General features: G+C 60.1%; 2 protein-coding genes and 1 non-coding gene across 3 annotated transcripts; 1 reads left to right on the forward strand and 2 right to left on the reverse strand.

Annotated features, from left to right (window-relative positions):
- Nucleotides 1-1,629: 1,629 nt before the first annotated feature.
- Nucleotides 1,630-4,187, forward strand: CSF3 (colony stimulating factor 3). Its single transcript, XM_066336564.1, has 5 exons — nucleotides 1,630-1,645; nucleotides 2,095-2,264; nucleotides 2,611-2,718; nucleotides 2,848-2,994; nucleotides 3,230-4,187. Exons 1-5 carry the CDS (start codon nucleotides 1,630-1,632, stop codon nucleotides 3,398-3,400), a joined length of 612 nt encoding a protein of 203 aa, XP_066192661.1. The 3' UTR covers nucleotides 3,401-4,187.
- Nucleotides 4,188-6,322: 2,135 nt separating this feature from the next.
- On the reverse strand, nucleotides 6,323-23,777 carry MED24 (mediator complex subunit 24). Its single transcript, XM_066336970.1, has 25 exons — nucleotides 23,381-23,777; nucleotides 21,032-21,114; nucleotides 20,479-20,517; nucleotides 19,112-19,185; nucleotides 17,826-18,049; nucleotides 17,236-17,347; nucleotides 16,595-16,745; nucleotides 16,269-16,382; nucleotides 15,581-15,628; nucleotides 15,323-15,405; nucleotides 14,903-14,989; nucleotides 14,496-14,607; nucleotides 13,808-13,950; nucleotides 13,138-13,175; nucleotides 12,439-12,521; nucleotides 11,032-11,210; nucleotides 10,828-10,927; nucleotides 10,338-10,513; nucleotides 9,614-9,878; nucleotides 9,288-9,469; nucleotides 8,968-9,061; nucleotides 8,548-8,647; nucleotides 7,026-7,103; nucleotides 6,759-6,907; nucleotides 6,323-6,649 (listed from the first exon to the last, which is right to left on the reverse strand). Exons 1-25 carry the CDS (start codon nucleotides 23,508-23,510, stop codon nucleotides 6,533-6,535), a joined length of 2,961 nt encoding a protein of 986 aa, XP_066193067.1. The 5' UTR covers nucleotides 23,511-23,777; the 3' UTR covers nucleotides 6,323-6,532.
- On the reverse strand, nucleotides 12,762-12,860 carry LOC136372413 (small nucleolar RNA SNORD124). The gene has a single exon (XR_010745480.1). It is a non-coding gene; the product is annotated as a small nucleolar RNA SNORD124 (small nucleolar RNA).
- Nucleotides 23,778-25,159: the final 1,382 nt, after the last annotated feature.

Here is a 25,159-nt window from a genome sequence, read left to right on the forward strand (position 1 = left end):
TTCAATTCCCCCACGCCCCCATCACAATTCCTGAAAGCACTATTCTGCTGAAAGGGCAGGTCCACTCTGGGGTGACCCAGTGCTCAGACTGAGGGGACTATGCTGAGCCCCTCAATGGCCACCAGCTCTCCCTGGCTTCAGGGTGGGGACAGGCACAGCTTGGGGGGTTGTTTCTCCCAAAAATCTCATGAGCAGTCTCTTCTGCCAAGGTCCTTTCACACAGCCGGAGGGCAGAACGTTTAGTGCTGCCAGGTTTCAAGGGAGGTCATCAGTCGGTCTCAGAGTTAATACCTGCCTGTGCCAGGAAGGCTCTGCTCGGTACTCAGGGATAGGCTGCAGCTGATAGGGGTTTATTTCCCGGCTGGAGGCAGGAACTTCCATGACTTCCCGGAACTTCTGGGACTGGTCCTGTGGCTGGACCCCACAAACTACCCCACTGGGTGTGGGGGTGTGGCCCATCCCAGTGGCCAACATCTGCAAGCTGCAGAGCCCAGGTTCCCTGTCCCCATCCCTGTCCCCATCCCTGTCCACACAGCCTCCAGGAGGGCAGCAATGGGGCCCAGCCAGGGGTCAGGAGTGCAGAATGAACCTCCCCAGCTCAATACTGCCCTGAGGTCACCCTAGGCTCACCCCGGGGTCCTGGGCTGGGAGGGAAGAGGGTGCCTCTCGTGCCCCGGCCGGCCCGTGCCGGGCAGGAGCCGGCCAGCTGGCACCGGCCCAACAGCTCCTGGAAGGACTTGCGGGAACAGGCACGAGCCAAAATTCCCTCGTCAGCACAATGGGGCTGGGAGCAGCCACCCCTTGCCAAAGGCTGCCCTGGAAGCCTCTTCCCTGTAGGGGCAGAGAGGGGGCTGGGGTCTCACAGGTGGGGTCTGCCCGATGTGGCCGGTGCTTGGTGCTGCTCATGGGGACACTGGGCGATACCCAGCCCCACAGTGCCCAGTAGGGCAGGATCTGGCCCTGTGGTGCTGCCCCGGGGAGCCACAGCCCTGGGCAGGCACCTGGACTTGGGTCACACCTTGGCCACCTCCAGTTGGCGCTACCACCATGAAGGTCACACCAACACCTGCCCTAACGCCGAGGTGAGGGTCTGGGGCAGCTTACAGGGGGTGCTGCCCACGTGGGCTGGGCATGGGGACAATCTCAGAGTGACAGCAGCAGCGAGAAGCCACCATCCCTTTGGCCGGTCACCTGCGAGTGACCCTGCGAGTGACCCCGCACCTGACCTGCTGCACTGGGCACTGGCCCACCTCCCAGTGTCGTGGGAGCCCTGCAAGCAGGTTAATGAGTGACCAAGGCACCACCTGCCCTGCCCCGGCACCCGCCTCAGTGCCTGGGCTACCACACCGAGGCAACTGGGCAACTGCAGCCGCACCGAGGGGCACCGCTGCCCACCGGGAAAGCCCCACACTGTTGCCGCGGTCGAGCACCCTCTTCCCGAGATTTGCATGCCGTGATTAAGGCAGTGAAGCAATCGCGCTGTTGCCTCATCGGTGAGAATCCCCGAGGCCCGTGCGCTATAAATGCCCCCGGATCAATGAGCACAGCCAAGCAGGAGCGAGCAGAGCCGGGCCGGGCTGGGCAGGGCCGCGCTGCACAGAGGAGGAGACACCGAGCCGGGCACTCACCATGTGCTTCCTCACCCGTGAGTATTCAGCACCCGCTGCAGCACCCTCATCTTCCGCTGCTCCCATTACACCTGCTTCCCCCACTGCTCCCACTGCACCCAAACCACCCCTAAAACCCACTTTGCCCACAGGACCCACTGCCCCCATAACCACAGCACCCACTGCACCCAGACCGCTTACTCCAGTAGTAGCACCCACTGTCCCCACTACACACCCAGAGCACCCAAAGACTCACCCTACCCGTAGCACCTTCTGCACCCACACACCCAGAGCCCCCTGCTGCTGCCCTCAGCACTGGTCAGATGCAGGGAACACTGGTCCCTCTCCCCTTTTGGGGTCTCTGCTCCTTCCCCAGGCCACGCTGCTGCCACCATCCCCAGGGCAGTCCCGGTTGCTGAGCCCATCCTGGCTGAGGGGTCAGGGTTCCCTGGGGTGTCCGGTGGATGCTGAGCCGCTGTCCCTGCAGGTGGGCTGGTGCTGCTGCTGGGTGTGCTGCTGTGGGCGCCGTGGCGGGCGCTGCACGGGGCACCGCTGACCGAGCTCTCAGGGGACCAGGACTTCCAGCTCTTCCTGCAGAGGAACCTCGAGTTCACCCGCAAGATCCATGGGGATGTGGCCGCGCTGCAGCGCGTGGTGGTGAGTCCCACAAGCTGCGGAGGGGGGATGGCGGCCGCTGTGAGGTCACAGATAAGGTCACCTTCCCCTCCCTGCCCTTATCGGCACCGCAGGGTTGGGAGCCAGCAGGGTCCCCTGCACTGCCCAAGGCTCAGCCCCGGGGTGTTGGGGCACCCACCGGGGACATGTGGGGATCACTGGTACACACTTGCCAGGGCAGCCACATCTCCCTTCCCAATGCACTGGGTCCTCTCCATCCCCTCCTGGCTGGGCTGCACAGGGTCCCACATCACAGGGATAGGATGGCGGGGGGTGCTGGGGGTGTCATGGTCCTCTGGTGTCCTGACCCTGTCCCCTTTATCCACAGTGTGACACCTTACAGCTGTGCAAGGAGGACGAGCTGCTGCTGGTGAGGCAGGACCTGGACTTCACACAGGTGCCACTGGAGCAGTGTCACAAGCGCACCTTCCAGGCAGTGAGTGCAGAGAGCCCACCCCTGCCATGAGCTGCTCAGCTCTGTCACGGCTCAGGGCTCCTCAGAGCCTCCCCTGGCTTGGTGGCCAGGCCACACCCAGCCCCACTGACCACACCATCCCCACCACAGGAGACCTGCTTCAGCCAGATCCGTGCCGGGCTCCGTGTCTACCATGGATCTTTGGCCACCATCCAGGCCCTGCTGCCTGGGCACGCTGGGCTGGTGGAGACCCTGCAGCTGGACATGGCCAACCTGTCCTCCAACATCCAGCAGCAGGTGAGGGGGCAAAGGGGAGACTTTGTAGGGACAGGGGGGTAAAAGCAGGTGCTGCACCCCAAAGGAGGGGTGGGGCACGGTGGGGCAGCACTCACAGGGATGGGTGGGCAGGGTGGGGAGTACATCCCAAGAGATGGGTGGGCAGGGTAGGGGCTGCATCCCTGGGAGGGGCACACTTGGACAAGGGGGCATCTCCAGGCCTGGAGCTGATGCCTCTGCCTCTGCCTGGCTGCAGATGGAGGACCTGGGCCTGGCCACGGTGACGTACCCCTCAGAGAACCAGGACCCCCTCCCCACCTTCTCCACCCACTTCCACCACCAAGTCGGCGGCTTCTTCATCCTGGCCAACTTCCAGCGGTTCCTGGAGACGGCGTACAGGGCGCTGCGGCACCTCGCCAGCCTCTGACCCCTGCTTGTGGATGTCCCACCTTAGGGACATCCTGGGAGCACCCCATTTCCTGCTTATTTAATATTTATGGCTATTTAATATTTATCTGTCTGGGGATGCTCCCCCACCCGCGGCCCCAGGCAGGAGCCAGGGGATCCCACAGTGGATCTGTGCACAGGTACCTGTGCAGCATCACCCTTGTTTAATATTTAAACACAAGCGTATCTCTGCTACGAGGTTCTGGAGCTGAGCTGAGCCCCCACAGCTGCTGCTGGCACTGCCTGTGCCTCAGTTTCCCCACAGCTCACACTGCTGGGGCTGCTGCAGCATCCCACAGGAAAACACCTTCATCCCAGGATGAGGATGCTCCAGAGCAGCATCTCCCTGTCTGGGCTGCAGCCTGCAGGGACACATCTGATGGGTGTTATTTCTAGTAATTAATATTTATTAACCATTAGGGAGGGAGGGAAGACAGAAGAACCGTAGGGATGCAGCAGCCTCACCAGGATGAGAGTTTTTCAGCACTTTGGGGAGCTGCATCTCTGCTCTGTCCCCCTTCCATGCTAAACTTAAAATACTTATTGCAGTTTAACTTATTTGTGCCCATCGCTGGCCGGAAAGAGCCACTTGGACACATTCCCATCCTCCTGAGCCTGACGCAGCCCCGGTCCCGTGGCTGCGTGGGAGCTCTGGGCAGGGGGGGTTTTGTACTGTATTTATTGCTGCAGCTGGGTGAGCCCCAAGAAACACCCGCTTTTTTTTTCTATGTGATAAAAATGGAAATAAACTCTATTTTTGCACTCTCTCCCTCTGTTCTGCTGTCTCCTGCTTGTGTGGGAGGGAGGCAGAGTGGCCAGGGTGTGGGGACATAAGGACAGAGACATGAGGGATGAGGGAATGGGACATTGGGGTGGGGTTGTGGCTGCTGGTCTCAGCTCGGAAAGATGAAATGCAGCCCCCGCAGTGCCCCCACCCCACGGCCTGAGCCCGCTGAGGGCCAGGAGGCAGCGTGGGATGGCCACTTCCTCCCACACCCGGGAGCGCTGCTTGGGCAAGAGCCGATTCCTAGAAAGCTCCGGAAGCCACCCGGGCTGGCAGCGCCCGCCGAGGGCACAGGCACCATGCCCAGAGCTGGTTTGTGGGCTCACCCCGGGGCTGGTGGCACTGGGGGTCCCCAGCCACACTTCTGCTTCTGCTGTCACACAGGGAATCTGCTCCACAGCTGCCCAAGGATGTGCCCAGAGCCCTCCTGGAGCTGCCATGGTGGGAGGAGGCTTCCAGCAGTGAAAAAGGCAGAGTGGATGGACAAAAGGGGCAGCCCCCATGTGGCTGAGCAATGTCAGGAGAGCCCTGGGCATCTTCCCTGCCCCAGAAAGCCCCTAAGGGCATCCCCAGCCTCTTCCCAGTGGGTGTTTGCCCACCCTGGGCTGTCCCAGCTTCACCAGCTCCATTTCCTGCCACTGGGCCCACGCTCACATCTCATGACCACCAGCATCCCTCACCACACATGGACAGAGCCCAGTGCTGTGGGCTGCCAGGGCTCCCAGTTCCTGCCTCTCCCCACAGGCCGGAGCCCCATGGTCATGAATTGCCAGGGGGAAGCCCTCGCCCACGGGCATTTGGCTGCACACACCCCACAGGCAGCAGCTCCCTCCTTCCTCCCCCACCTCAGGGGTGCTTACAGCAAACTCCCTTCACCTGCTCCAGCCCCTTCCTGTAAGGGGAAGCGCTGTGCCAACGCCAGGCATGGGGCTGCCTTGCCAAATATTGACAGAACTGGGAAGGCCACGCCAGGTCCTGCTCTTTGCTCTTTAACGGTAAAGAGCTGCCCCTGGACGAGCAGAGGTGCCCAGGCGGGTCGGTGCCAGCTCAGGGTGGGACTCACACCAGTGTCAGGCTCGGTGAGGCCATCCCAGCCCATCCAGTTTGTGCCACAGCTCTGTTTTCCACCCCACCCAGCCCCACAGCAGCTCCCAGCCACCCCGGATTGGGATCAGCGGCTGGACCCTTGGGGCCAGCAGGAAGGGGGAAGATGCTCTGTGTGTGAAGGCCAAGGACCAGCAACACCCACAGCTACCCCAAGTGCATCAGGGTCTCTCCATCCAGCAAAGCCTGGGCGCTGCCAGCAGCTGAACTCATCCTGGGATCAGATGGGGACAGCCCAGCCCTGAGCCCCTGTTCTGCTGTCTGTTCCCTGGCCAGCACTGACCCAACCCCTGTGGCACCACTCCGGGATTCCCTGTGCCCCATCTCCCTTCAGAGCCTCCCAAAACAGGGCTGGGAACCCCACTGGTGCCGAGGGGGGCAGAGGCACAGCCCAGCCCCAGGAGTGGGCTCAGAGTCACAGTGCCCTGAGGGAAAGGCTGGTGTCTGCTGGCTCTGCTTTCCCCTTTCTTGTGAGTCAACACCGGTGGAAAGGGCAGAGGTGCAGCCGCCCTGGCCCTGCCATCCCCTCAGGGACAGGAGTTCGTGACAGCTCTGGGAGGACTCACTGCTGGAACAGCTGACAGGGTGTGGGGTCAGTCCCAGGGGAGCCTGTCCCAGCAGGATGCTGGTGTGGTGCTGGCGAGGCCACAGTTACTCACCCACTGCCCGTGCCGTGCTCACCATAGACTCAACTCATGGGAGAGAATTCCAACAAGAACTCATACTCATGGGGAGGAATTCCACCAAGAACTCACACTCACGTGGCAGAATTCCCAACAAGACCCCAGTTGTGGCTGACAGCACAGCAGGGAAGCAGCCCTGCCCCACCCAGTGCAGCACTCGCTCCCAGTCAGGGCACCACAGGCAGCCCACCAGCCACTCTCGGGTTCAGGACAAGATGGAGGAGATTGCCCCTCCTGCCCAGCACAGGGCTTGGCCACTGGCTCCCCATCACCCCCAAAACTGAGGGGTTTTCGAGAGTCTCAGGAACCCAAATGTAGATGAGGCAAAAGCTGGTTGTACAAAAGAAGTGATTTATAGAATAAAAAAAAATCAGGGTTCTCTCAGTCTCAAAAGTGCCATGAGGCAGAGCAAGGAGATGTCTCCATGTTCCAAGGGAGCAGCCCTCCAGCAGCTGCAGTGTCAGGGGCCACCCCAGCCATCCAGACCTTCAGGGAGATCCCTGGGCCCCTCAGGGACCTCCCCTGGCTGCAGCAGCCCCGTTCACAGTGCAGCAATGGCCTTGGCAGCGACGCGGCGGCCCAGGGGCAGGCTGAGGTCAGTGATGGCCAGGACGATTTTGGGACTGGACATGGTGGACACCTTCACCAGCTCTGAAACCTGCCCAGGGACAGAGGAGAAGCACAGGTGAGTGTCAGCAGGAGCCTGGGATGTGCCCACCCTGTGGGACCCCAAGCAGGGACAGGCGTGTCACAGCCACTGGACTCACCATGGTGAAGGGCATGAACTGAAGGATGCTCCCACGGCTGCCCTGCTCCAGGCACTCCACACACTCCTCCATGAACCACTGGACAAACTGGGTGTGAGTGCCAGCTGTCTTGGCCCCCAGGATGGAAGAGATGAGCAGGAAGAGGTTTGCTATGGGGACAGGGAGAGAGCAACAGTCAGGTCACTTTTGGGAGGCTGCAGATGGCCTGAACTTCTCAGTGGTGCTCCAGTGGCTGGATGTGACCCCACAGACCCATCCCCACCTTACCCAGCACCCGGTTCAGCGGGTCCCTCATGCTGACGGTGTGGAGCTGAGAGGCAGAGAGTGAGCTGCTCATGGAGCGATCTGTGGGCAGGAGCACAGAGTCAGGAACAGCCTCATGGCCCCCCTGGCTGAGCCAACATGCCCTGGCCAGCTCTGGCCACACGAGGTCACCCTGCTCTGGGAGGGGCTTTGCCATGAGGAAACTCTGTGAAGCAGAAGAGGTTAAGCCCCTCTGTACCCGACAGAGTCTGTGCCAGAGGGGCACCCCAGGAACAGCACAAATGGTCTCTGCCCCATCCCTGTCCCCTGTGCCAGCCCACACAGAGCCCAGGCAGGTTTCCCACCCTGCTTTCGGGGTGTGATGTGTGGTGTCACGATCAGGAGTGGAGAATAGCAGTGACACACATATCACATATCCTGTGTGCAAGCCAGATGTCCAACAGCTGCACAGCAGCCCTCCCATCTCACTGTCAGGGAGCAATCCAGCTATCAGAGCTGAGGCACGTCCAAATTTAGCAGCAAATCCTGGGACAGACCAGCAGGATTGAAACTGTGAAACACTGCTGGGCTCTCCTGTGGGAAGAACTGGGTCAGGTCCACTCCAAAGGGATGGGAATCCCCTTGGGAAGGCTCTCGTGCATACCCCACAGCCCCTGCCCGAATCTGCAGGATCCACCTTGTGCTGCTCTGAGGATGCTCACCAGAAAAAGAAAGCCCTCCCACACTTTTCTCATGGAATCACATGAGTTACATGGTGGCTGCAGGAAGCAGCATTTCCACATCACTGCAGCAAATAGCCCAAAAAAGTCCTGAATGTCACTGGGAAGAGGTGGGACTGCCTCAGGAGGTAAAAGAAGATAAGCGAAATAAAGGGAAAAGCCCATATTTCAACATTAATGAAACCAACTGAAACTGAAGGTCAATGGATGTGTCGAAAAGTAATATATAGAGTAATTTGGGATAAAGGGAGAAACAATGACCTGAGAATGTCCTGACTCACTGCCCAGGAGCGTGGACAACGTATGCGGGAACCGTGACGGCACCCACTGGGCAGGACATGGACCCCCCCAGCAAATCCCCTGCTGGAGCTGTCGCAACCCGTGACACTGCAGGGACACGGATGTGACCAGGGGCCTCATCTGCTCTGCTTCAGTCTTACTAACAGCAGTGGAATGTCAGGATTTGGCCCCAGACATCAGGAATGTCACCTCCAGCTGCGGTCCCATGCAGGGTGGCTGGAGGGACACAAAGCCCCCCAGCCCCTCGGGTGTGGGGTGCTGGGCTGGGGGGCACTGGCATGAAAAGAAGGTGTAATTTCACCCTTTTAAGTTGTTCTGATCAGAAAAATAAAGAAATTGACCTTTCCCAGATGCAAAAACTCCAAGATAACTCAAAAAACACTTAAGAGCTCTAAACCCTCATCCATCCGGTTTGGGAAGAGAAGGGGTTTTGTGCAAATACACGTTTCACACCCAAAAGGGACAGTGAAGCAGATGAGCCATCCCCCCGCCCCCTCTGCACTTACTGGGGCTGGAGAGGATGTTGGAATCCTCCTCGTTGGAGCTCAGCAGCCGCATGAGCTTGGAGGGCTGTGTGTCATCCAGAGGGAACAGGCTGATGTAATCCTGGGGGGAGAGGGAGGTCAGCCCCACCAGCCCCTCACCCTGCACAGGGCTAGTGACCCACCCTGGGCTCTGCACAACCCCACAGCCCTCTTCACCCAGAGCACCCCAGTCTGGGCTGGACACACACTGACCAGCTCGTTACAGCCCTTTGCCCAGAAAACAGAAGAAAGAATCCTGAATTTTAAGGTTGGAAAGCTGCAGAGAACCCAGAGAAGCTGGGCAAGGAGCCTGGCTTTAGCCATCCACTCCTGCCACCCTCTTCTACTGCTGCTTTTGGGCACAGAGAGCCCCCAGCCAACCCCTGCTCCACCCAGACACACCTCGATGTCCTCCCGGTGCCGCTTCTTCTGCCGGGCCGAGGCCTGCACCTTGCTGTGGGAGGAGTAGGAGCTCAGGGCACACCAAACAGAGAGCCTGGGGACAGAGCAGGGACACAGCCAGGTGCTGCCAGCCCACCTGACAATGGCAGCCTCCTCCTCAGAGAGAGACAGCAGGGAATGGGGACCAGAGTGGGAACTGCTGGTACTGCCAAAGCCAGAGTGGAATTTGGGCAGCTGGGATCCTCATCCCAGCACAGACCATCCCCTCATCTTCCCAAACAGGCTTTGAGGAGACAGTCTCCATGGGTCTGTGGTCTTACTTGGCCAGGGCCTTCCCAGGAGGGTCCATGAGGGTGTGCCACTTGGAGGAGTCTGTCAGCAGGTTGGGCAGGATGTGGCCTAGCAGTGTCAGTGTCAGCTGCTGCATGTCCAGGCAGAAGATGGCATAGAGCAGCTCCACAGCCCTCAGCGTGTGCTCCTTCCGAGTCTCCTTCAGCAGCTCCTGCAGGGCAGGGGGGAGAGGTGGGTCTGCCCCACTCCCCTCCAGTGCCAGAACTGTCCCAGCACCCAGCCCAGGGACACCCAGGACACTGGGAACACAAACCAGACGCACCCAGCACTAGGGGTCCCTCCTGCCCGCTCATACCTTGACCAGGTTGTTGCAGAACCAGTACACGCCCCCCATGTGCAGCAGGGTGTCGAAGATGTGGATGGAGCGGCTGTCCACCCAGCCCTTCTCCAGCACCTTGGTGAACACACTGGTCAGCACTTCCTTGATGGGCTTCTTGGGGGGCAGAAGGTTCCAGTAAGGAATGGTGTCCATGCCAGTGGAAGGGAATTTGATCTGTGTGGCCGTTTGCTGCAGGACGTCTGCGCACATGTGCTCCAGGATGGAGCTCATGATCACCACACTGCAGTGAAGAGACAGGGTCAGGAGGAAGGGACAGCAGGGCAGAGAATGGCACAGCCTGGAAGGTGTGAGCTGAGCAGGAAATGGCACGGCACCAGGAAATGGAAACAGGAATTTATATAGCATCAGGGAAGTGGAAGCAGCACAGGAGAGGGCACAGCACTGGGAAGCAGGAACAGGGAAGATAGCAAGGCACTGGGAAGAGGAAGAAGGGCAGGAGGCAATGGCACTGGAAAGTAGAAACAGAGCAGGAGGCAGCACAGAACTGGGAAGTGGAAGCAGGGCAGGAGATGACCTGAGGTCAGGAAGTGGAACTGGGACAGGAGGCCATGGCACCGGGAAACAGAAACAGGGCAGGAGATGGCCCAGCCTCAGGAAGTGGAAAAGGGGAAGCAGGGCAGGAGATGTGGCACTGGGAAGTGGCAGCAGGGCAGGAAGAGGCCCGTGTGCCCCAACTCACCGCTCGTTGTAGAACTGGAGAGTGTTCTCTCCATACAGGGGGGTGGCGAGCTGCCGGATCATCTGCAGGGACTTCTCCCGCTCATCCAGGCCCAGCATGCGGACATGGGCCACCAGCCAGGCCACAGCACACACTGCCATGCTGCACACCTTCCCCTTGATGTTGTCCGTGATTTTCTAGGAGAGGAGACAGAGTAGAGGATGAGCACAGCCGGGTGGATGTGCAGCCATCACCTCCAGGGCTGTGGGTCCTGGCTGCAGGGTCCAAGCCCTTCTCTCCTCCATGGGTGACACTGTCCCTGCCAGGCCCACTGCCACCAACAGGAGTTTGGAGCAGGAACAAGGGGCTAAAGCCACATCAGTTTCCCACTTCCAAGTCACAGAAAGCTTCAAGGAACTGCCAGAGGGATCAGGGCAGGAGAACAGGGCAGGAGCTTCTGATCCCTCCTCAGGACACAGTACAGCCTCACTCTGCCCCCCACCAGCCCCACCTGGATCGATTCAAAGGTGAGGACTCCATTCTCCCAGGCATTGAGGATCTCCAGTATGGCGGCTGAGATGCTCAGACACACCTCGTGCCACTTCATCTGCCTGTCAGGGCGAGATGAGGATTCAGGCACAGCTGTAGGGCCAGGGGAGCTGGGCTGAGGGCTCCCCCCAGGCCTGGCAGCGTGGGCACATTGGTGGGCTCTTACACCAGCTTCATCTCAGAGGAGTTGTTGAGGAGAGCAACCAGGGATTCCACCTTGGTGGAATCTGGGCGGAAGCAGGGGTGGTCGGGGTTGAGGATCTTCCCCTCCTCGGGCATGCAGGTCAGCATCCAGGTCTCGAAGAAAGGCACCTCTCCTGGAGGGTTGGAATCCGACAGGATCACCTGGAAAGGAACCAGCACGGGGTCTGCATCCCACAGGGACCCTGCTGGAGACCCTCACCCTGGGGCCTGTGGAGACCCTCACCCTGGGGCCTGTCCCCCACCCTGAGGTCCATCCGCCACCCCGGGGTGCTTGTGGCCGTGGGAACAGCGCCGCCCTGTGGCCTGGAGGTAGAGACAGGCACTGGTCAGGCCCCAGTAGGGCACTGGTCAGCCCCTCAGAGGCACTGGTTTCTCATCTGTGGGCTGTGGTTTCCCCCAAAACTAGGGGGGAACCCCGGCAGAACACAGCCCAGCTCAGAGGAGAGATGCCAGGCTAGCTGTGAATGTGGCCACGGGGTCACTGTGTCCAGCTCAAACACGTTCAAACACATGTGAAGCCATGCACAGGGCCCCTGGGGCCAGGGTCACACAGCCCAGCTGGGAGGGTCCTGTGGGGGCCATGAGCTGGGAACCCCACACGTCACTTCCTCCCCTCAGCCTTTGTCACCCAGGGGACACTATTTTTATCCAAAAAAGTTTTGCACATCTGTTCAGCAGCAGCTGGGCAGGAAAGTCACCAGCCTGGGAGGGGGGGGATGAGATCTCATTGGACAGCCCTGGGCACATCCGTCCCTGCCTGGCCCCCCTCCCTGCTCCCAGGGCCAGCTGGGCAGGACCCCTCTCTCCCCCTCTCTGCATTCCCAGTGTTTCGGTATCATTTCGCCTCCCAACACACACAGATGTCGAAACCTGCAAAATTTTCACGCAACTGAAGTAGTGCTGTTTCCTGAGCAGGGCTGTGAGTTCCTCCTTAGACAGGAAGGGCTGAAACTGCCAGGCCAAGCAACCCCCCCAGCCAAGCAGTGCCAAACTGGAGGGGCAAACTGGGTGAGCTCCAAGACCATTGGAAGCAACATTCCCACTGATCCCACCACCCATCAATGGAGCACAGCCCAAGTCCTCTGGGAGGTGACAGCCAGCCCCATTCCATCACGTGGCACCCAGAAAGCCCCAGGGACAGACTTCCAAGTGACAGGCACTAGGTGCTGTGCCCTGGGCTATGAAGTGGCTGCAGCGACAGGAGGGACAATGGCGACAGTGGCAGGTTGGCCACTAGAGGAGGCTGACAGGCTGCAGCAGCACAGAGGCTGGGCTGGCAGAGTGAGACGCCTTCTTAGGATCCAGCTTCATCCTTCCCCTCCCTCACAGCCTCCAGTACCACCCTCTCATCCCCTCGGAGGATCCTTACCTCTGAGCCATAGGTCTGGGCCACATGGCACAGCATGAGGAAGGAGATGTCAAAGAGCAGAGCCCGGACTGGGCCACTCTTGGCTGAGGGAGGAGAAATAAAGATCTTGGGGCTCTCTGGCTTCAGCAAGAGGAGGGAAGCAGAACTCCACAGGAATGGGGGCTGGAGTCCTGCTTCCCCCCACACAGCTTTTCTAACCCCCTCAGTGCTTCAGTGTGAACAAGGGGATGTGCCAAGTGCCTCCCTCCACATAATCTGCCTCTGCTTGAGCCCCCAGAGCAGCTCTGGCCTCCTTCTGGGCAGCCCCAGCCCAAGTGGGGCCCCCCTCACCATGGAAGGTCAGAGCACTTCACAAGTTTCATCACAGAGAGTCAGAGTCCTTATCTGGGCTGTGCTGACACATCACCCCTTCCAGGGAGGGAGCCGAGGGGCCCCCAGGCTCAGCTGGGGAAAGGGAGCCCATGGGAACACCCCAGATTTGGGATGGACATGAAGGCAGCATGTCACTGAGAGCCCAGATCCCTGCAGGAACACGGCCCCCTCCCTGCCAGCACCCCCAGTCGGGCCTGGCACAGCTCAGCTTGTTCCAGTGCCACAGCCAGCCCCAGTTTAACCCAGCCAGGCCCCAGAGCATCCCAGCACAGGCAGCAGGGGGGGCACAGCTCCCACCACCCCACGCACGGACGCACACGCACTTACAGATTTCTCCAGTGATTTGCTTGGTGAATTCATTCAGCCTGGAGGGGCAGAGAGTGGCAGCAAAGCATTATCAGCCCAACCAGACAATTCTCAACCCTGAGACAAGCAGGGGGATGACTGGCATGCAGACCCTCCCAAACTCCATCCCAGCATTGAAGGGCAGGAGATGCAAGGCCCAGCTCTGCAGACACCCTCCAGCACCACAGGGACAAGTCACTTCCTCCCTGTGGCCACACAGGTCCAGCCATGCTGCTCACCCCACACCAATGGGCTGTCCCCAGAGCCAGCTCTGTGGGCATTTCAGAGCACAGACCCCCAGACAGACCCCCCATGCACCCCAAGGCTGACATGTCAAAGCCACCATGGGGGAGCCCATCACACATCCCCACGGGTCTGCAGACAGCAGGGACACACTGCCCTGGATCCAGGGCTCTGCCAGTGGTTCAGTTTTCTGAGCACCCCAGACCAACCTGGCTCCAGTCCCTGTCCTGTTCATGCAGAGGCAAAGATGGGGTGCTGTGGGGTGCAGCCTCCCTGAGATCCCAGCCCTCCCCAGTGCTCCCCAGGGACAGAGGCACATCCAGCCCTGTCTAGGGGGCAGTTTATGGGGCTGACTGTTCCCCCCAGCCCACTGGTCAGCAGTCACAGTGTCACCCAGGTGGACACTCACTTGACAAACTTCCGAGCGAAGGATTTCAGCTTCCCAGTGGCTGCTGCTGCTGCCAGCAGCAAGTCCAGGCTCTTCCCAGACAGCATGTGACCCAGGACCCCCAGCAGGCCCTCGGGGGACTTGGAGTGATCCGCATCCATGGTCTACAAGCAAAAAAATAAGAGGAAAGGGAAGCCATGAGGAATGTGTCCTACAGAGCAGCAGCAAACTCCAGCTTTTGGGGTACAGAGTTAATTAACTGCAAGAGCTGTCCCTGAGACCTGCTGGATTTGGGAGAGACGGGACGGGGACCTCTGAGCCCCCACCACCAGCAGGGAAACATCTCCTGTCACTCAGTAGCAGCAAAACAACCAGAGTGACACAGGGACATGAGCAGTCCCCAGGGAAGAGGGGAAATGCACACAGGGAGCAGTTGAGCGGGACGGGCAGAGCTGGCTGGGCTCAGGCTGCTGGCACTGATGACATGCCACCTGACAGCTCCTCCAGCTTCCTGGGAAGGAGGAGGGGAGCTTCTAATCTCCACAACAGAGCAGCAAGGCTCGAGTGATTCCTCCACTACTCCACCCCAGGGCAGGGGGAAATCCGGCGCCTCCCAACCGCCCTGGCTGCCTGGTTAGACTGATGCTGCTGGCAAAGGGCTCCAGGCCTGAGCTCAGCCAGCCCAGCACGGCTGCAGAAAGGCACTCACCTTCAGGATGTTGGTGACAGTGGGCTCAGCCCTCAGGATGAGCCCGGGGTTTGGCTGGATGTTGGCGTTTTCAGCTGATTTCAGGGACGGAGAGTTTTCCTTGTCTGCGGCCCTGGGGGATCCCAAAGAAGGGCCAGTGTGTAGGAACCCATCACCCTGCCTCCCTCCCTTCACCTACTGGCATTGTAAGGGGCAGGCACTGCCTCAGGCCACCACCAGCTGCCTCTCTGAGGGGACAGACTCTGCCTGTACCCAACCTGTCCTAAAAGCAGTATTCCATCCCCCCAGGCCACCACATCCCAGTCTCAATCCCCTGATGTCAGCACAGCTGCTCCCCCATGCTCCCCCCAAAACCAGGTGCTCCAGCCCCACTTCTGGGGTTTTCCCAGACTTTGGTGTGGCTGTACCGTTTGTCGATGAGGTTGTTCATGTTGGCCTCGGAGAGCAGCCCCTGCTTGCTGCATTCCTGCAGGAGCAGGCTCATGCAGTTGCAGCTGGAAGAGAGAGGAGAGCTGTAGCCCCAAGGACAGTATTCCTGTCACCCCACACAATGCCACAGGGTAGAGGGACTCATGAGCTGCCCTCCTGGCCTTGTCCCACCCCCCAAGGGTGCTGCAGGGTCCAGAGCAGCTCTAGGTGTCACACATGTGACTCAGCTGTCACACACTCACTGCCTCGCTCATGTGGCAGCAGCAGGTCCTCAGGAAGAAGAAATGAGATCAGAAACTAACCCAGCTCTGTCAGGAGCTGCCCCAGCACCCCACACTGAGGACAGAGTGGTTGAGGCATGTGGCTATGTGGCAGCTCTGGCCATGGCAAGCACTCACTTGCAGCGCTGGTCAGCCTTGTCCAGCAGAGGGGTCAACTTGAGCAGGAACTCAAAGGCACAGTTCACATCCTCAGTGAAATCCTGATGAACACAAAGCCAGGCACTCAGCTCACCATGCTACTGGCACAGGCCCACCTCCCCCTGCCCCCACGTGCTCTGCCAGGGAAGGTTCCTGGGACAGGGAGCATTTTCCTGTGCAGGCCAGGCACAGCATCATTGTGACACACGCTGGTCCACAGATGTCCTCCAGTCTCACCTTGTCCCCTTGGGGATACTTCTTGAGTTTAACCAGCACTTGGGGCATCTGAAAGACAGAGAGTAACGTGAGGCCAGACCCTGTTCAACAGCTGGGACCCCCCCAGCAGCACCAGCCCACACCAACACAGCTGCACACAGCTGCTCTCCCAGCCCCAAGAAAGCAGCATTTCTGCAGCAGTGTGTGCATCCAGGGGAGAACTTTGTGCCCCTGTTCTCCTCCACAATGTCCTTCCACCATCACCTGGAGCCCACATTTTCCCCACAACATCTCAGGAAAACTCACTTTGCCAAACAAAATGAGGCTGGGCTGAAATGAGGCCCCTGACAGCAAAGTTCATGCTCAGTGGGTGAGAGGAGGGCTGGAGTGGGCTCAGGTGGGATGGACCCCAAGGGGCACAATGTGGGGAGTGGGGGACATACTGTGGGGTGTGGGGCACGCTAAAGGGGACATTTTGGGTTTGGGGGTATCCCAAGGGGCATCCTGAGAGACACACTGTGGGTGAGGGGCATGCTGTGGGGTTGGAAGAAATCCCAAGGGACACACTGCAGGGTGTGAGCACCCCAAGGGGCACACTGCAAGGGAGAAGGACTGATTGCTCTGGCAGAGCTGAGGGCTCAGCAGGAGCCAGACCTGCAGGGAAAAGGGCAGCTGCGGGCAAAAAGTCGGTGCTGGGGCTGAGCCCTACCTTCAGGAAGGTGAAAGCTGTCCACTTGAGCTCCTCTGTGCCCTCAGGACACTCGATGAGGCCCACAAAACAGGCCTTCCAGATCTCCAGCACGAAGAGCGGGGAGGGGATGCGCTGTGGGGCACACACACAAACCTTCCCAGTACTGGGCTGGCAACAAAGCACATCCCCCAACCCAGCCAAACTCTGAACCCCTGCAGAGGTGTTGATGGGCTCCCGCTGCTCCTCTGGACCAGGCCCAGCACAGGGAAGGCACATGGCATGGAGCTGTGGCCCGGCCCCACAGCCTCAGGCTGCTTGAGCAGAACACACTGTCACTTCTGTACCTGCATCCTCTTCACCATCATCAGCTGCTCCACTAGTGGCTGGGTCTCTCCTGTGAGGTTCATGGTGCCCTCCAGCAGCACCACGGCGTGCACGGTGGGGAAGCCTGTCTTGTTCAGCTGCTCCGAGTGGACTGAAAGCATGGTGGGGATGCTGGATGGAAGAGGACAGCCCAGGGTCACTGGAGCCCTGCAGAGACAGATTCCTGCTCCTCCTGTCCCACTTCCATTCCCTGGCCAAACCCCTGACCTTTGCTGCCCCAGGGCAGGACACTGGAACACCTGTTCCAGGGAGCTCCAAGGCACACCCAAGCCCTTGGGCCCTGGGAGCAATTCCAGGGGGATCCAGAGCAGGGCCAGCAGCTCTGGTATGGCCAGAGCAGCTGAGAGATAGTAAAAGGTCTCAGGGTCACCAGACGAGCAACCCCTGGGTAAGACTCTTCTGCAACAGGTCACCACTAACCCTGTCCTCTCTCCCCTGGGCAGCCCCTGCTGGATCAGGGATCTGAAGTGGGAAGGGACATGGAAGCAGGGAGCCAGTCTGAAGGGAGGCAGGAGCCTCTCAGTCCTCAGAGCAGGGCAGTCAGAGTGGGATTCAGACTCATTTTGCCCCCTGAGCCCATGGAGTAGCAGCACACAGCCACCTCTTGATGAGGGACACACAGTCATCAGCCTGGCTCCGCAGCGGGGAGCTGCCGAGGTTGTTCAGGTTCTCTCCCAGCTTGACGAGGGACTGCTCCACAGTGCTCCAGGAGGCTGGGGAGGGAAGGCAGAGATTCAGCGAGGGGACAGTGGCAGGTAGGGAAACCAGGCAAGCCAGCTCCAAGGCCTACAGCAGCCCAGACAGGCTGAAGAGGCTAAGATGCAAGCCCAATCCAGAGGTCTGTGTACTCTCAGCAGGTCCCACCCCAAGCCCAGCCTGGCACAGCCTCCTGGCTAGACACAGGCACAGATGAAGGCGTGGGGCTGTGCCAGGCTGTCAGAGCACAGGGCTTGCCATGCACCCAGGAACAGCTCACGCAGCCTTCACATTAATTTTGCTTCTTTTCCAAGGGCAGCACAGAGGGGAGGGGGCAGAGAGTGGCACAGAGCCAGGGAGGAGACTGTTACAGCAACAGGGCTGGAAGATGGATAGGCTTGGAGCCGCAGGGACAATGCGGCAGGAGCCGGGCAGGGGGAAGGGAGAGGTGGCAATGACATCTCTCCAGGGCCAGCGCGAGGGGCAGGGACATACACGTCTCCTCCAGCTTGGCAATGTGGATCAGGGCACGGTTCTTGGTGCTGCTGAGCACCTTCTCCAGCCTCTCCAGGCACATCTTCAGCTGGTTCTCTGCCGCCGCCTGCTCCAGCGGGTCCTTCACCTTCTCGGCGTAGAAGGTGGCGCAGCGCAGGAACCAGGTGAGGGCACTCAGCAGCGCCCGGCACAGGCTGATGCACTCCTCGGCCTTGCCGTGACAGCTGGGACAGGACAGAAGTGGGAATATGCTCACTCTGTGTGTGGGGAAGCTGAGGCACAGATACTGGGTAGGGTGGGGAACCCAAAACCAGGTTCTGCACTCCCAGCCCACTCCTCTGCTGCAGATCCCAACCTGCTCATCCCACCAGCATTCCCGCTGTGCCAGGGGGAAGGAGACACCCCCACCCCCACCATGCAGCCTCCTCGCTGGCCTCTCCACTACAGGGAAACTTTCCAAGCTTTTAATCAAATTATCTTGCTAAGAGAGGCTCAGCATTGATCAGTGCACTGCGAGAGGTGAACGTTTTCCCCTCCTGATGCACAAATCATCGAGGCCAGAAGTTTTGATCAAATCAAGCAGAGGATCAGAGCAGGCAGGAGAGGATTAAGGGCCGGCTCTGCAGTTGGCCAGCGACAGCTCCTTGTCAACATCTGCCACTGATACATATTCATTGCTGCTGCTTCATTTCATTTCATTGAAGAGCCTTCCTCATCTTCCTTCTCCTCCCACTGCCCCTGCCACACACTCCTGCCTCCCAGAAGAGGCTGTCAGGGGTTAACAGGAAGATTTCTGAGCTCTCTAAAAAGTTTTTGTGGCCTGAATTGTCTGGACTCCCCTGGGTCCTGCAACACCAGCGGAAGAGCATAAAGGAAGAAAACAAGGCAGCGCCTGGGGCAGCACAGGCAGGACCAGACCGGGACACGCAGCCAGGGCCTGGGAAGGTGCAGAGGGAAAGGAAACAGGGACCCTCAGACCACGGGTCTTACACCCACCCCATCTACCTGAACCGGGCAGGAACACAACAGTGAGGTTTATCCCAGAATATGGGGGGTTCTGGCAGCTTCCCACAAAGCTGGTGGGGCTTGCATTCCCTCTGCTGTCCCTGTGCTGGCACTCACAACACAGCAATTTGGTAATGGACAGAGAGCTGAAGGGGGAACCTGCCTTCCTGCGCCAGGGTGAGTATCTGGGATCAGACAGGACTCCCAGGCTCCGCTGGTTCCTGGTTCTGCCCACGGCACAGCCAGGGCAGAGGTGGCAGCGCTGGAAAGTCACACAGTACCTGAGGCGGTCACAGAACATGTCCATGATCTCCAGGAGCGACTGGACACACAAGTCCCGGGAGAAGTCATCGAACTAGAGCAGGATAACACAGAGAGACTTCAGATGGGGGCTGCTCCAGCAGCTCCTGACACAAGCTCAAGCCCTTCCTCCAGGGCTGGGCCAGGCGCTGCGGCCACAGGACACTCCCCCTGGCAGCTGCCCAGAAGCCACTTGAATGAGAAGTAGGTCAGGACTGTCTGTCGGCCAGGTCGTGCCCTCCCGGGGTGGCGAGAGGCGGTGGGGCCGCGGCAGCAGTGCCGGGGCTGGGTTTTCTCCGCAGCCTCAGGCCGGGGCTGCGCTGCCCGGCGGTGGTGGCCGGACGCCAGCCCCCCGCCCAGCCCCAGCTCGGTGGGGCTGGCAGCGCCAACAGCCCGGCCGGCCGCGGGGCTGGGGGCGGGGGGCAACAGAAGCGCGGCCCCCCCGCCTCCTCCCGGAGCAGATGGGGAGCCCCGCCGGGCCGGAGCTTGCCCGCAGCTCTGCGCTGGGCCCACGCTGCGCTGAAGGAGGAAGGCTCGGCTGTCAAGGTCAGCGTTGTGCCCGCCCCTCCGAAAGGGTAACGGCAACGAGCCTGAGCCCTTTGGAGCGGAGCTGGGCTGGGCTCTGCTCTACCCTCCCCTGGGAGCGCACCCTCCTCCGGGCTCCACGGCACAGCTCCGAGCTCAGCCTGCAGTCCCCCAAAATTTTCAATGCTGACTCTCCTCTCACCTCCATAACAACAAAGAGGTGGGGGAAATCATTCCCCTGAAATCATTCCCTCTTTGGTCACCCTGAGTAGGGGGCCTATGGTGACCCTGACAAGGAAGAGAGTTGGGGGGTCTGTCGCAGCCTGTGAGGGGCTTCCCAACACCAAGCAGCGGCAGCCAGGAGGGTGCTCAGTGTCCCCACAGAAGCAGCACAGGGACACAGAGCACCCGTGGGAAGCCACAGCTGAGCGTGGTGAGTGGCTGCGGCCGCATGGTCCAGCCCCGGCAGCTCCTCCACGGCCAGCTCCGATCCCCACAGCGCTGCCAGCACCGCCGGCCGCAGCGGGATGTGGTTTCCAGCGGTTGGGATGGGGTTACACACAGACCAGGAGCCTGCCAGGCCCCCAGGGCTGAGGGACAAGGCACTCACACCCCCCAAACCCGCCGGGACCCGCGGCAGCCCTTCCCCAGGGGGACACGGAAAGGCTCGGGTGCTAATCCGCGCCGGCTGCCCGCTGCTGACTCAGCCCAGGACGTCGCTTTCCACTTGACCTATATTTGGTGGGAGTTGTGGGGAGGGAAAGGGATTTGTGAGGCTGTGGGTAAAGAGTGAAACCTCGGAGAGCACCTGCCAGAGCCGTACCTTGCTGATGGCCGTCAGCACCGTGGAATAAGACACCATCTACAACACAGAAAGCCAAAACAAGCGCGGTGTCACAGGGGCTGTGCGCCAGCACCGCGCTCGTTGCTGAGGAACGGCAAGGTCAGGGCACGGCCCCGCTGCCTGTCACCGCAGACGGGGCCGGGGCCGGGCCGCTGACCCGGCACAAATCCAAACAGACATTTTTAGGTGATCGCTGATGTGTTTCACACAAACTTTAGGCGATATTAAATGCCAGGATGTGAAAGCGTGGAGCTCACAGCGAGTGCAGAGGCTCTCGGGGGGCAGAATTCCCACCCTGGGCGATGGCAGAGGCTATTTATGGAAACATCCCTGCCCAAGGCACGCGCTGAGCCCTCCACTGCCTGCCCTGGCCCAGCAGAGGTTCAGATGGGGAATTTGGGGTATCTGCCCAGCCCAGGAGAGGCTCACATGGGGCATTTGGGGTGCCTGCCCACTACCAACACCCCAGTTGTTTTGCCCAACCTCACTGAGGCTGCAAGGTGATCCACCAGCAGCACCAGCAGGTCCTTACCTGGGAGCTGATGGCGTATTTCAGGTAGGACAAGATGAGTGGGTTTGGAGATGGCCCGATCATGGCCTGCTCCAGCAGAGCCTCTGCAAGGAAAGAGGGTCCTAGGTCAGCACATGGGGACACACAGACACACTCTTCTCCCCTCATCCCACAGGGAACCTGGCAAAGTCCAAGTGTACCAACCACAGGACTCCACATCAGTTTCCTCCTAAATTCACTGAATCCCACGACTTTCTAATCTCTGATGGGCACAAACTGGGGAATAATTCAGGCAGAGCATGCAGCCTCTTGCTAACACAGCTCTCTCTCTGGGTGCACAGGCCCCGAAACTGCTGCTCTCCACATTCCCTTCCCTCCCACTTCTTGCCAAGAGGCTCCTGCAGCCTCCACTGAGTGTCTTGTGCCCAGGCACCTGGGGCTGAGCTTGGGGCCACCAGTCCCCTGCACTGGGCGCAGCCCTGCCCGTCTGGCCCTCGGTGGCCTGAGGGGCTTTGCCCGTCCCATCTGCTCAGCCAAGCCTTTAATTGCCCATTTGAACCATGGCAGAGTGCAGGAAGCACCTCCCCGAGCAGGCCCCGGGCTGCAGCACAAGCTGCAAGTAGGTCAGAGCACCCAGATGTAAAAGGGGGAGCAGCAGCCGGGTGGGAAGTTGTCGCCCCAAAGCCGAGGAGGAGGAGCCACCGCTGGATCCTGAGTGTGGAGGCAGGAGACTCCCTGGGTCTCGCTCCAAGGCTGAATCCTGGGCCAAGAGCGTCTGGGATGAGGACAGAAGGCTGGTGGCAGCCGTCCCCTCCCCAGCCCATCCCATAGTGACACCACGAGCCAGCCACATGCTGCTCCCTGCTGCAGACATGTCAGCAGCGATCTGCCAGGCCCTGCCGTGATCCTGGCAGCTCGTGCCAGCGTTCCCTCCTTTGTACTTCCAAGCTGAAAGGCACGAGCTTGGGAAAGGACAGCTCTGAGGGCTGTGGTGAGGAAGGGAGCTGCCGTTCCAGCCATCGGGACCTTGGGAATGGGCTCTCCCTGTGTGCATACAATGCTCAGAGTCAGGGCCAGCGTCCTGCCCATGGGGCTCCCAAAAGGAAAAGGGGACAAGGCTCCTTCCCCTCCTGGCAGAGGAGCTGTCCCAAAGAAACCACTGAGCCCTGGCTAAATGTGGGCCAGGAGAAACCCGTTCCTGCAGAAATAATAGGGAATTATCCTCTCTGCGTCTGTTTTTTGGGGATACACAGATGAGCCCAAGCCAAGCACCCCGCAGGCCTCGCTGCCAGCAGAGCAAGAGCCGGTGCCACCAGGGTGGGAACAGGCACCAGGGAGCCCCGGGGACCAGCTGGGCAGCAGCAGGACTGGCCCTCGAGCCAACCACCCCCACCCCCAGCAAAGCCATCCTGAGCAAATCCATCTCCCCATGGCCACGGCTCCAGTTGGCCCCTCCAGACACACCTCAGAGATGACAAACCCAACAAAGGCAGTTCAGCAGCGGGGCCAGGGTGTGACAAAAAACAGACACTGAAAGAAAATCCAATGGGAGGATGGAGAAAGGGAAAAAACACCCACAGGGGAAAGATCCCTACACTCAGGAGGAGTCAGAGCTGCTGCCTTTGTGGGGCTGGTTCCTTTAAACCCCCTGGAGCAGCAACCCCCAGCTCTGTTTATTTATCCAGAGACTTGCTACACAGGGAAAATCCCAGAACCAAGTTTCTATAATTAGCAGGAGAGCCTGGCAAATCTTTAAACCAGTCCTAGCCTTTGGCAGGATTTGTGTGAAATGCCCTTGAATTGGGCTGGGAAGCAGCCCTGGGAGCAGCACCTGGCTCCTGTGCAGCGCTAGAATCACAAAATCGGGGAAGGATTTAGACTGGAAAGACCTCCAAGTGCATCTCATCACTAACCCAAATCTCCAGGAGCCACATCCACATGGTAAATCTACCACAGCCTGTTCCACCACACCTAACCACCCTGTCAGTGAAGAAAGTTCTCCTGATTTTCAATCTAATTCTCTCCTAGCTCAATTCCAAGCTCCCTCTCTTGTCTCAAAAGCCAGGCTGTGCTGATCCCTGAACCCCGCCATGGGGAAAAAGGAGAGAATGACCCCAAAACTGAGCTGGTGGGGTGGGAAAGGGGCGGGGGAACAGCTGGGACATGGGCTGACACGGTTGGGAATGTGCATTTTGGTGTGAAAAATGCTGTAGAATGGGGGGACCCAAAATGCAACAGGGACCCCCATAATACCCTGACTGCACCCCAAAGGGAAAAACACTGGGGGCAACACCCCAATACCCGCGTGGGGACCTCCAAAACACCCCAGTGTGCCCAGTAAGGAGGAAGAACCCCCCGCCTCCCCCCGACCTGCCAAGTTGAGGATGTCCCAGGTGGCTCCGCGGGGGAAGAACCGCTTCATGTTTATGGCCCATTGATAGTCGCTCCATCGCTCCTTCCAGGCCTGCAGGATGGCCTGCTTCAGGTTCACCACCTTCATGGTCACCCTGCGGACGGACAGCTCAAGGCGAGGGGGACGGAGCCCTGACCCCAGCGGGCAGGGCAGAGCGGGCCGGGGAGCGCGAGGAAGCGGCCCAGCGGCTTCGGAGGGGCGCAGCTGCGGGTCTGCCCGTTCCTCCGGTCTAGGGGAGCTCGGAGCCGCCCCGGAGCCCCCCGGAGCCCGCCGAGGTCCGGTGTCCGCGGTCCCACAGGGTCCCGCCGCCCCTCACTGTAGCCCGGCGCCGCCCTCAGCGCCTGGGCACCGCCATTGCGGCACCTGCCAACAAGCCGCGCGCTGATTGGACGGCGGGCACGGCGGCCGCGGGGGATGATGGGAGTGGTAGTTCGTGGGGCTGGGCCGGGCGGGGGCGGGAGTGAGTGTGCAAAGGGTGGGTGGAAACGGGGAGCGAGTGTGCAAACACCGGGGTGAGAGTGCAAACACCGTGTGGGTGAGGAAACGGGGGAGAGTGGGCTAACACGGGATGTGTTTGTGTTGAGACATGGGGCTGATTGTGGAAATAGGATCTGACTATGCAAACACCGGGGGTGAGGGTGCAAACAGGGTGTGTGTGCAAAGACGAGGGGGTGTGAAAATGGGGAGTTGCAAACACGGGAGTGTGCAAAAGGGCGGGCGTGCAAATAGCAGGGGTGTGGAAAGGTGGGGGTGTACAAACAGAGGGGGAGGGGGCAAATATTGTGTATATGTGAAAATGAGGAGTCGTGCAAAAAAGGTGGGTGTAAAAACAGGATGTACAAACGGGGTGAGTGTAAAAACAAGGGATGTGCAAACATGGTGGAAAGGGGTGAGTGTGCAACGGCTCTGGGGTGGCAGCAGGGGTCTCCCAGCACATCTGGGTGTGTGCAGGTGTGCAAATGTGTGCACGCACACGGGATTGTGTGTGCACGTGTGTGTACATAGATGTACATAGGTGTTTATGCACACACACACGTTAGCACAGGTGTGCACACAAGCGTGTGAGCACAGAAGTGTGCACGTGTGCGCGTGCAACCACGCAGGTGTGCACTGAGGGCTGTGTGTGACACAGGCAGGTGTCTGCAGGCGTGTGGATGCACAGGAGTGTGCGTGTGTGTGTGTGTTCCTGCACACGCGTGCAGACACCAGCACCCCCGGGCAGGTGTGCACACAGGTACCTGTGCAGGGCCGGGCACACGCGAGTGTGCACGGCCGTGTGCCGCAGACACGCGTGTGCACACACGTGTCACAGCCATGGGCCTGGGCTGCCCCCCACCCCCTCCCTGCAGCACCAGCAGCTAAAAATATCCCCAGGGATGGTGCCAGCCGTTGCTATGGCAACGGGAGGATGGGGAGCGGGGCCGGGGGGCAGCCCCCCCACAACCGCCAGCCCCCCAGAACCCAAATATCCCCAGTACTCCCAGCACACCAACACCCCCCAGAATGCCCCCACTAGCTCCCCAAACCCTCCAGCACCCCAGAACCCCCTGTAACCCCTACACCCCCCGGTATCAGCACCCCCAGAACACTCCCAGCCCCCACCCCAAACCCTCAGCACCCCCAACACTCTCAGTACCCCCAGAACTCCCATGGGGGAACCCCAGGGGAAGCCCCAAGGCTGAAGAGCAGGGCGAATGCCCCCAGGGGGCTGGGGTGGGAACCCAGTCACCCACTGC

Source organism: Sylvia atricapilla, chromosome 27, assembly GCF_009819655.1.
Source record: "Sylvia atricapilla isolate bSylAtr1 chromosome 27, bSylAtr1.pri, whole genome shotgun sequence".
NCBI classification, from domain to species: domain Eukaryota; kingdom Metazoa; phylum Chordata; class Aves; order Passeriformes; family Sylviidae; genus Sylvia; species Sylvia atricapilla.

What these genes read in the sequence shown, in the direction of transcription:
- CSF3 (XM_066336564.1), top strand. An exon ending in ACAAGCGCACCTTCCAGGCA is followed by an intron (nt 2,719 to 2,847) that starts GTGAGTGCAGAG and finishes TCCCCACCACAG; the next exon opens with GAGACCTGCTTCAGCCAGAT. An exon ending in CCTCCAACATCCAGCAGCAG is followed by an intron (nt 2,995 to 3,229) that starts GTGAGGGGGCAA and finishes GCCTGGCTGCAG; the next exon opens with ATGGAGGACCTGGGCCTGGC.
- MED24 (XM_066336970.1), bottom strand. Translation starts at nt 23,510, where the DNA reads ATGAAGGTGGTGAACCTGAAGCAGGCCATCCTGCAGGCCTGGAAGGAG. An exon ending in TGATGGTGAAGAGGATGCAG is followed by an intron (nt 16,383 to 16,594) that starts GTACAGAAGTGA and finishes TGTGCCCCACAG; the next exon opens with CGCATCCCCTCCCCGCTCTT. An exon ending in AGTTCATGCCCTTCACCATG is followed by an intron (nt 6,650 to 6,758) that starts GTGAGTCCAGTG and finishes GTCCCTGGGCAG; the next exon opens with GTTTCAGAGCTGGTGAAGGT.